The following is an 11,196-nucleotide window of genomic DNA, read 5'->3' as shown; positions in this document are numbered from 1 at the left end:
TGCTCATCACAAATAAATAAATAAAATATAAGTAATTTTTGGAATTACTGATATTGTAGTGTTGGAAGCTGTCATTTGCCACAATAGATGGGTTTTCAGGTAAGCTATAGAAAAGTGGACATAATACTACTTACTATTCATAAAGTTCCTTGTAATTCTGAGATTAGCCATTTATTGTAGTCTAGATAAATTAAGATTTTCGGGGGAAAAAAAACAACCTTTAAAACTTTTAAGAATAGGAGTATATGACAAATGTTTAGGTTTTTTTCTTTGGCTATATTAGAGAAGCAAAACCAATGAAGATACTTATTTCAGGGAAATGGCTCACACAAATGTAGAGGCTGGCACGTCTCAAGTTCATAAGTCAGAGGTCAAGCTGGAGGCTTTTCCTGACACACGCAACCTGAAGGGGCTGATGAACCTAAGATTGGCAGGCATTACAGTGGGCTGCTAATAGCAGCTGATGATAAATCCAGGATCGGCAGGAAAATGGTGGATTGTTTGTTCACAGGCTGCAAGGGCAGCAATCCCAAGATTGTCAGGCCATATGGCAGGCTGCTGTTTAACTCCAAAGACCGCATGATGATATGCTAGATTCAGGATACAGATCCAACAGAAAGCATGAGACCTAGGGTGTCCGTATATATATTAGAAGCAGGCTTCACCCCTGAGGAAACTCCCTTTCAATTGATAAGCTGCTCATAGCATATCTCATCATGGAGGTGATTACCTTACATCAGATTTCATCATGGGAATAACTACATCACAACTACTTAAACCACTTAGAACCATGGTCCAGCCAAGCTGACACACAACCTTAACTGTATAGTTTTATTGGCAGATCATTTAGGTAGTACACTGTTTTTTTTTTTCTTAATAACATTTAAAATCACTCATGATTTCAAATCAGTCATGATTATTTGTCCTTAGAAACAAAACTTTTTCAATATGGAATGTTGAGGTAATTGGGGAAAAAAATTATAAATTTTTATTTTCAGAATTATTTATTTGAAAAAGGAATCATATCAAGTAGGATTTACAGCTGTATCATTATTTTTTTTTATTTGGGTGAAAATATATACAGCAAAACATTTACCAATTCAACAATTTCTGCATGTACAATTCATTGACATTGATTACATTTTTTCAAGTGTGCAACTATTCTCTTTATCTTTTGCGTAATTATTCCACCACCATTAACATAAACTCACTGCCCCCATGCTTCTCATCTAACCTTTCAATTTGCTGTTTTAATTTGATCATATAGACATAATTCTTTAAATAGCACAGTGCTCAAAGCAAATATTCTTTATTAATTAAGCTAAAGTATTGTTTGGTTTAAAGGTGATTTCTGGGAATAATTTTGGTTTAAGGTTTAAATATTACCTCAGGGCAAGAGTTTGCAGGGCGTCATCTAGTCTGGCAAGTTGGGTTCCATGAGAATTTGAAATTCTGTTCTATATTTTCCCCTATTTGATCAGGATTCTTCTATAGAATTTTTGATCAAAATATTCAATAATGGTGGTAGCCAGGCACCATCTTGTTTTTCTGGTCTCATGGCAAAGAAGGCAGTTCTTCATGGAGGCAATTGGACATTTATTCCGATTCCTCCTCCAATTTCTAACTCTCTTCCTTCCACTGCTGGTCCAGGTGAACAGAGATCACATATTATTATTTAATCAGTTGCTGAACCTTTCCTCCCCATTTTGGATATTCCCGTTACTTTTAGTGTACCAAAGTTCACACAGTAATAAATGGATATCAAGTTCAGATTCAGTGGTTCTCAAGACTACATTTCTTCTGTGACTATACTAGCATTTCCTTTCAATAAAATTTTCCACATATATATGCTGGTAGCATAGTGCCTAAGGCACTTGACTGCTAACCAGAAGGCTGGCGGTTCAAAGCCACCAGCCACTCCTCGGAAGGAAGGTTGGGCAATCCTACTTCTGCAGTGATACTGCCTTGGAAACCCAAGGAGGGGTCGCTATGAGTCGGGGCCAACTCGAAAGCATATAGCAACAACAACAACAAAAGCTTTATAGTTATCTTTCATATGTTTCTATCTGCAAACAATTCATTGAGCTCTGGCGTGTGTGTGTGTGTGTGTGTGTATGTATATATTCTAAAAGGCCTATATGGCAGTCATACATGAGAGACCTTAGGAAATATAAGAGATTTAAAAGCTATTTTTAAAAAAGTCTGCCATTTTTGTATTTATTATTCTTTTGACTCACTCTCTCTCCTGATATTCCCCATAAATTGCAGTAATAGAACCAGTCTTTTAAATACAGATAATTTTATTCAGGAACATTATCATATATGGCCTTTTTCTCTAAATCTCTATACTTTTTATATAAAAACCAACAAAAAAATCCAAACATACTGCTGTCGTATTGGATCCAACTCACAGTGACCCCCTCCTTGGGTTTCCGAGGCAGTATCACTACGGAAGTAGATTAGCCAGCCTCCCTTCCAAGGAGTGACCAGTGGGTTTGAACCACTAGCCTGCTGGTTAGCCTTAAGCTAATGGCTTAGGCACTATGCCACCAGAGCTTCTACTCTTTATACAGTTTTTAAAAATAATATTTTATTGTGTTTTGGGTGAAAGTTTACATAATAAATTACATTCCCATTTGATGATTTCTATACAGATTGTTCAGTAATGTTATATTTTTCACAGTGTGTCCACATTCTCTTTGTGTTCCACTTGTTATGTTCCAAGTACTCTAGTTTCCCTGACCCTTTGTCTTCTCATCTTTACTTTGGTATAAATGTTGACTGTTAGTTTCATGTAGATGGCTTTTTAGTAAAGATTTACAGGTAATATCCTTTATTTTGTGTATCCCTTTTTAATTTCTTTATACAGTTAATGTTACAATTCTCTGTATGGAAAGAAGAAAACCCTACAAGGTTATTTTTTAAAGAAAAAATTAGACACAAACATAAAATTATAATTCACATGATTTCCAAGTAACAATTTGAAATGAAAAATCAACATCATTTAATAAATGTAATGAAGTGTTGGCTGATTTAAATGCTCTCAAAAGTAAAATGTATAAATTTAGTAGGAAGGACTATCTTAAAAATTTGTTTATTTTCCTCTTTGGGCAGTAATGTCATACTTTTGTTGCATAATGTTGTCGTTGTTATGTGCCATCGAGTCGGACCCGACTCAAAGTGACCCCTCCTTGGATTTCCGAGGCAGTATTACTCTGAAAGTAGATTGCCCCATCTTTCTTCCGAGGAGTGGCTGGGAGGTTTGAACTGCCAGCCTTCTGGTTAGCAGTCAAGCGCCTTAGGCACTACGCTAAATCTCATTTAATCCATGTTTACTTTGAGATTTTCTTGTATTTATACTATCTTATTAATATTAAGTATCTAACCAAAAATATTTGTGTTTGGTATGACAGTAGTATTTTCTTGTACTTACTAACTTAAAAAATCTCTTTCAGTCTCGTAGTGTGGATAAGCAACATGCTGTAATCAATTATGATTCCTCTACTGATGAACATTTGGTGAAAGATTTGGGCAGCCTAAATGGGGTAAGAGTTATTTTATTTTTTGTCTTAGGTGAATATTAGTTTAATGTTATAAGAAGACAAATCACGTATATTACCTGTTTGTATTATATTTCCTTTTTCTTCAGTTTGTATTTTACTTCTAAGTGCTTGCTAGGTACATAGCACTTAGAAGACCATGCAAGAGGAATATTAAACTACTCATGTTCCCAAGAAATCATCTAGGCAGTAAATATAGGAGTGTAGAAAGCAGTTGGTTGCTATTATCTGTAGTGGTGAAAGGTACTTCTTGAAGGAAATGAGACTATAATATATGACTTGCATTTATATGTGAAAAAACAGTGGAAAGTCATGACAGTAAAAATGCACAGCGCTCTTGGGGGACAGAATAGTTTGAGCTGATTCTACAAAATAAAAGTGGGAAAAAGTAGTTTGGTGCCAAGTGGCAGTAGAAGACCTTTTATACTAAGGTAAAAAGAAGTGAAACATCCGTTTTCCTCAACAGGAACTTAACGTTGTTGCCTCTTTGGAGTTCTACTTTGAAGAATTTTTTTGTGTTACTATAGTAACTTTTTTTCTTTTTTAAAATTTTTACATATTGGTAGTATTTAAATAGGTATAGAATATAAAAGAATTCTGAAATATTGAATATTTTATCTTTTCAGTTTCTCAATTTTCTTTTGGCTCTACTAGCATGTATAGTATTGTGCTATATATATAGTATTTTCATATCTATGCTGTTGAAATCTTTAAAATGAGTTAAACAGAAACTAATTGTAGCCCACCTGCTTCAGAATGATACTGCTTTTCAAAATATACATTAAAACAATTAAATGAAAAAGCATTCAGAAATTTGGCAAACCCAATACCCCCCCATTCTGAATAGACTTGCCTTTTTATATGTATTCTTAGAGATTTTGTTTGGGGGTGGGGCATAGTTTTCTGTTTTTGTTCAAGCTTTTGTTTTCATGGCACAGAGAATTAAATCTAAATTATTCAGTTTTGCATGAATTCATCACAGTTGGCACCTACTCTTCTTTTTCAGATTTATGCTCCATCACACTTTCCCTTGTCATACCTCCAGAACAGCAATCTTCCTAATAATACTATATTTCTTCTCCAAATAACTCACTAGGCTTTCCTCTGCCTAGGAGCTCTCCTATCTCCTTTTCTATTTATAAAAAAAAGGGAACAAGAGGAAGATCTCTTGTATTTAGGGATATTAACTTGCTGATATTGTTAGCATGAAGAGTGGACTAAAGTGGAAAGAGATAGGCAAACTAGGTTAAAACTGTTTGAACACGAGGCATCTATGTAGGCAGCTTTGATTCCTATCTATTTTCTAAAATTCCTTTCTTCCTTCTCCACATTTATAGCTTTTGTTTTAGTCTCTGTTTTGGGTACTTAAAGTAAATCTACTTTACATATCTGTCCCTGTGCTAGATTATGAGTTCTAGAACAGATCCTGTGCCTTTTGCTTCTATAAATATACCACAGTTCTAGCTAGCATGGTGCATGAACCCAGTAAATCTGTTTTCAGTGGGGTTACATTAATTTTCTATCTGATGTATGTTATAGAGAAAATTTTTTAAATCTACTTCTGTATTTAGAATTTTGTAACAATGTAATACTCTGCTTTAAGCCTAGAAAGTTTCCTCTTTACCACAGTGATGTTTATAATGCCTTTTTATATTATTACGTTGGAACATAGTAAGTGAGAATTACTTCACAGAGGTGTAGTCTTTTTAAGAGAGCATGATCAAATATAAACACTATTTGGTATTGGTTATTTTTAAAATTCAGGTGAAATATGAACTACATTTCTCTAGGCTGGCCTTTCTCATACTTTGATTATACTCGATAATTTTATGAAATACAATAACTCATAAAGAGCAACTATCTGCATTTTTAACTTGGAATGAAGATGTGGTTTGGAATCCCAGATCTGTAATATACCAGCTGTATAATCTGGGATAAATGACTTAATCTCTCTGAAATTCAGTTTCCTCGTATGTATTCATTTTATGTCTCAAAATTGTTTGAAAACATAGTAAGTTTATGAAAATGAAAATTTAATGAGAATTTTATTTAGCTTTTCTCAACTTTAAAATACTGAAACAATAATTTCTGGTATGCAGTATTGTTTTGAGGGTTAATATGACAAAACACATGAGTATGCACCTATTCCAGAACTTTAAAGAGTTTTACAAGTGATCAATGAACCCAAATGACAGCTATGAAAATAAGGAAAAAGGACTTTGAGGTTGCCAAAATAATGTTGAAAGTCTATGAATTACCAACTATCATGCATTTTATTCGTAGGAGAGCTTATAGATTATTATCAATGGCTTATTTATTTAATTCTAGAAATTTAAGCACCAGGTTAAAAATAGTAACTTCAGAAGCAGTGGACACAGTATAGTGGTTATGAGCCCAGCTTGAATAGATAGTAATGGTACAACTTTGGGCAAGATACTTAATTTCTCCGTTCTTCAATTTTCCCATCTATAAAATGAACATAATATAATGGTACTAATTTACCTTACAGGTTGTTTTTATAAATAACAACTTGTTATAAATCAGTCAATAAATGTTTTTGGTGATCTTTAATATTATTAGAAGAGAAGCACCTGAAAGAAGTTTAGCATCCCAGAGCCTATGTAATTTTCAGGAACACACTATTAAATTTTTTAAAAAGCACTACAGTGAAATAGGTTTCTCTTATATATAACTTTTCTAGCCTTGAATTTATAATTCTGACAACAGTGATTCACTGGGCCACAATCTTTCAAGGGATAAGTCAATTACTATGCAAATGGGGCTTGAAAATCCACCCAGTAGGACTGAGCCTCTTATGGCCCAGTTTGGGGAATTGGTTGATTTTGCCATCTTGCCAGGGTTATATAAGAACCAATCCCAGAGCTGTTCAGGACAGACCTCACTACCGTCAAGATGAATCTGGAGCAGAACATGTCCTTTGAACCTAGCATCTGTGAACTAAGGATCTCCTGGACCCAGAAGATAGACCCAGAAGAGAAAACTATAACACTGAAGGTGGCAAGAAGTGGCAGCAGCCAAGGGACTGGCAGATATCTGCATTAGGCCTGCCAGCCCACAGAAAGACAAATAGGTATGATGGGCTTCCTGGCCCATGGGGAGAGAATTTTAACACCTTCAGGCAGGAGGCTTGCTGTTAGAGAAGGGTTCCTCTTGACACTTATCAGTGGAGCCAAAAGAGCTATAACACTTTCCCAAGGAGGACAGAGGCCTAGAAGGAACCAATAGCAGAAAGGCCTGGAAGAGGGACTCAGAGACAGAACCAGTGATGATAGCAGAAGACAGCTGCTAGGAGGATAGTAGCCAAGTGGGCTGCTACACTAGTCATGCATGAGTTGGGCCAGTTAGCGGTGGAGAAGCCACTGACAGAGAAGCCAAAGGCAGAGAAGGGCATATGCGTGGCCAAGAAGGGTATGTGCATGGTCGAGAGAAGAGGCTGCCTCTGTTAATGACCTAGAGTAGGGTTGTCAGGTGGCATAGCCTAGAATGAACTGAAAAATGTCCTCATTGGAAGCTGTCCTGATTGACAAACTGTATCTTGTCTCTGAAGTTGTGTTCTGGTACTGCCAAGTTGATCTTGATCTCAGGTTGTAGCATGTTACTTCCCTAATAAACCACATAACTGTGAGTATGGTCTGTGATTTCTGTGTTGCCATTGCAACAAGTTATTGAAAACATCACAGAAATGGAGAGTGTTATGGAGGGGACAGCTGGTGTCAGAAGTAGTGAAAAAGTTATAGAGAATGAAGGTATGTCTGACCTCTGCTTCATTGGAATCAGATTTGTGCTGATCGTGGTTATTATTATTCTTGGATGCATTTGAGTTCACACACTAGATTATGCACATGTATAAATAAATCTTGCTATAATGACTACCACTCTTAGTCCATTTAATCCCATCCCAAAATACATTCCTGATACATACTTTATGTTGTTTTCTTGGAAATGAAGTAGTTCTTTCTAAGGAAGCAGGAACAGTTCTGTTGCTGATGGGCCATTTAGTGAGCCATTTCCTACAAGCCCACTGCAGCTTGTCCTTCTGTGGAAACTCTCCTTTGCCTTCAGTTCTTCCTGTTCTTTCCTCCACTGGAGTATTTAAACCTCTAATGCCACCATGGTCTCTGCCATGCTACTCCCATCTTCTTCCAGCCCTGCATGTTGTTACTAGGCTGCTCCCTTAGCCTAGTATGTTTCAGCACCGCTGTGTTACCTTTTCACTCTGGGGTTCCTGCCAATATCAGACTAACTTGGCATGGAGTGGGGAATGGTCCTCACTAAAAGTGTGAACAACAACTCATCTGTGAGTTTGTTGTACTGTTGTGACTTGCATATTGCTGTGAGGCTGGAGACTATGCCACCTGTATTTCAAATACTAGCAGGGTTACCCATGGTAATAAGTTTCAGCAGAGCTTGCAGACTAAGACAGACTGGAAAGAAGGAAGGAACCATCACTTTGGAAAAAATTAGCCACTGAAAACTTTATGAATAGCAATGAAATACTGTCTGATTTATTACTGGAAAACTTTATGAATAGTTATGAAACATTGTCTGATACAGTGCCAGAAAATGAGCCCCTCGGGTTGGTAGACACTCAAAATATGACTGAGAAAGAGCTGCTTCCTCAAAGTAGAGTCAAATTTAATGACATGGATGGAGTAAAGTTTTTGGGACCTTCATTTGCTGATGAGGCATGACACAAAATGAGAAGAAACACCTGCGAACATCTTTAAAATTTGGAAATAAATGGAGTGAGTGTATGAAGTATGAATCTAGGAAAATTGGAAGTTTTCATAATGAAATGGAATGCATAAAGATAGCTATCCTAGGCATTAGTGAGCTGAAAAGGACTGGTATTGGCCATATTGAATCAGACAAACCTATGGTCTGCTATGCCAGGAATGACAGATTGAAAAGGAATGGCGTCACATTCATCATCAAAAAGAACATTTCAAGATCTATACTGAAGTATAGATCTTGCTGTCAGTGATAGGATAATATTCATGTGCCTACAAGGAAGACCAGTTAATACTATCATTATTTGCAAACTTATACACCAACCACTAAAGTCAAAAATGAAGAAATTGAAGAATTTTACCAACTTCTGAAGTCTGAAATTGAGAAAACATGCAATCAGGATGTATTGATAATTACTAGTGTTTGGAATGCAAAAGTTGGAAACAAAGAGGAACAGGAACCATTGCTAGTTGGAAAATAATAGCCTTGGTGATAGATACGGTGTTGGAGATTTCATGACAGAATTTTGCAAGAGCAATGACTTATTCATTGCAAATACCTTTTTTCAATAACATAAACATTAGCTGTACACATGGACCTTGCCAGATGAAATATACAGGAATCAGATTGAATACATTCTTGGAGAAGGCAATGGAGAGCTCGTTCAATATCATCAGTCAGAACAAGGCTGGGAGCTAACCATGGAATAGACCATCAATTGCCCCTGTGCAAGTACAAGTTGAAACTGAAGAAAATTGAAACAATTCTATGATAGCCAAATATGACCCTGATTGTATGCCAGCTGAATTTAGAAACCGTCTGAAGAACATACTTGATGCATTGGACACTAGTGACTGAAGACCAGACAAATTGTGGGATGACATCTAGAACATCATACATGAAGAAAGCAAAAGGTCATCAAAAAGACAGTAAAGGAAGAAAAGACCAAAATGGATGTCAGGAGAGACTCTGAAATCTTCTTTTGAATGTACAGTAGCTTAAGTGAATGGAAGAAATGATGAAATAAAAGAGGTGAACAGAAGAATTCAAAGAGCAGCTAGAAAAGACAAAGTACTATAATGAAAAGTGAAAAGACCTGAAGTTAGAAAACCGAAAGGCAAGAACATGCTCAGCATTTCTCAAGCTGAAAGAACTGAAGGGAAAATTCAAGTCACGAATTGCAATATTGGAGGATTCTATAGGCAAAATACTGAACAATGCAGGAAGCACCAAAAGATGGAAGAATACACAGAGTCACTGTACCAAAAAGAATTGGTCAGTGTTCAACTATTTCAGGAGGTAGGTATGACCAAAAACCAATGGTACTGATGGAAGAAGTCCAAGCTGCACAGAAGGAATTGATGAAAAAGATGGCTACAGGAATTGATGGAATACCCATTGAGATGTTTCAACAAACAGGTGCAGCGCTAGAGACGCTTACATATTTCTGGCAAGAAATTTGGATGACAGTTACCTGGCCTGGTCTGGAAGAGATTGGTATTTTTGCTCATTCCAAAGAATAATGATCCAACAGAATGTGGAAATTATTGAACAGTATTTTTAATGTCACATGCAAGTAAGATTTTGCTGAAGATAATTTGAACAGTCGCAGTAGTATATATTGACAGGGAACTTCTAGAAGTTCAAGCTGGATTCAGAAGAGGACATGGAATGATGTCTGATAAATTTTGGCTGAGAGTAAAAAATACCAGAAAGATGTTTGCCTGTGTTTTATTGACTGTGCAAGACATTTGACTGTGTGAATCATAAAAAAATTATGGGTAACATTGCAAAGAATGGGAATTTCAGTGCTTATGAGGAACATGTACAGAGGAATCTGTCATTCGAACAGAACAAGGGAATACTGCGTGGTCTAAAATCAGGAAGGGTGTGTGTCAGGGTTGTATCCTTTCACCATACTTACTTGGTCTGTATGTTGAACAAATAATCTGGGAAGCTGGACTATATGAAGAAGAACATGGCATGGCATCAGTATTGGAGGAAGACTCATTAACAACCCACAGATGACACAACCTTGCTTGCTGAATGTGAAAAAGACTTGAAGTCTGCACTGATGGAGATTAAAGACTACAATCTCCAGTATGGATTACACCTCCATATAAAGAAAACAAAAATCCTCTCAACTGGACAAATAAGCAACATCACTGTAAATGGAGAAAAAAAATTAAATTGTCAAAGATTCATTTTATTTGGATCCACGATCAATGCCTGTAGAAGCAGTGGTCAAGAAGTCAGATGTCCTAATGCACTGGGTAGGAGCTCTGGTAACACAGTGCGTAAGGCACTTGACTGTTAACCAGAAAGCTGGCGGTTCAAACCCACCAGCCACTCCTCGGAAGGTTGAGCAATCTACTTCCTTAGTGATACGGCCTCAGTCACTATGAGTCGGGTCCGACTTAATGGCATGTAACAACAACAACAACATTGCCCTGGGAAAATCTGCTGCAAAAGACCTCTTTAACAATCATGGGAGAAGGGCAGGCTGTTTATTCACAGGGAGACAGTTCAGGGGGCAGGAGTGCATGGAGGGGTGGACCTAAGGAGGAGGTAACTATCGGGAGGAAGTGGGAGGGGAGCTGTTGCATTGGGGTAAATTGTAGTCAATGTCATGAGACAAGGTGTGTGTGGACCACTGTTATGGAGAGTGAATTTGCTCTGTGGACTTTCACCCAAATCGCAATAAAGAAAAAAAAAAAAGGCTCTTTTTAAAGTGTTCTGGTTATCTAGTTCCACTCTGACAAGAATATACCACAAGGGTATAGGGATGGATAGATGGGTGAACAAGCTAAACAATTAGGTATGTCTAAATGGAGAGTGTATCCAAGATCATATATAGGGTTGGCAGACAATGGGCCTATAAGTT

The 11,196-nt window shown here is 36.9% G+C and overlaps 1 protein-coding gene across 1 annotated transcript in view; it reads left to right on the top strand.

Annotated features, from left to right (window-relative positions):
- Window positions 1-11,196, top strand: part of CEP170 (centrosomal protein 170) — a 200,486-nt gene that overhangs the window by 38,967 nt on the left and 150,323 nt on the right. Inside the window, exon 2 of the mRNA XM_007949140.2 lies at window positions 3,456-3,545. Within this exon, the coding sequence (XP_007947331.1) occupies window positions 3,456-3,545 (90 nt within the window). The remainder of the gene's footprint in view (window positions 1-3,455; window positions 3,546-11,196) is intronic.

Source organism: Orycteropus afer, unplaced genomic scaffold (assembly GCF_000298275.1).
Source record: "Orycteropus afer afer isolate SDZICR_OR568_19922 unplaced genomic scaffold, OryAfe1.0 scaffold00239, whole genome shotgun sequence".
Taxonomy (NCBI): domain Eukaryota; kingdom Metazoa; phylum Chordata; class Mammalia; order Tubulidentata; family Orycteropodidae; genus Orycteropus; species Orycteropus afer.
The sequence above is the reverse complement of the archived record's forward strand: the minus strand, read 5'-3'. Positions and strand labels throughout refer to the sequence as shown.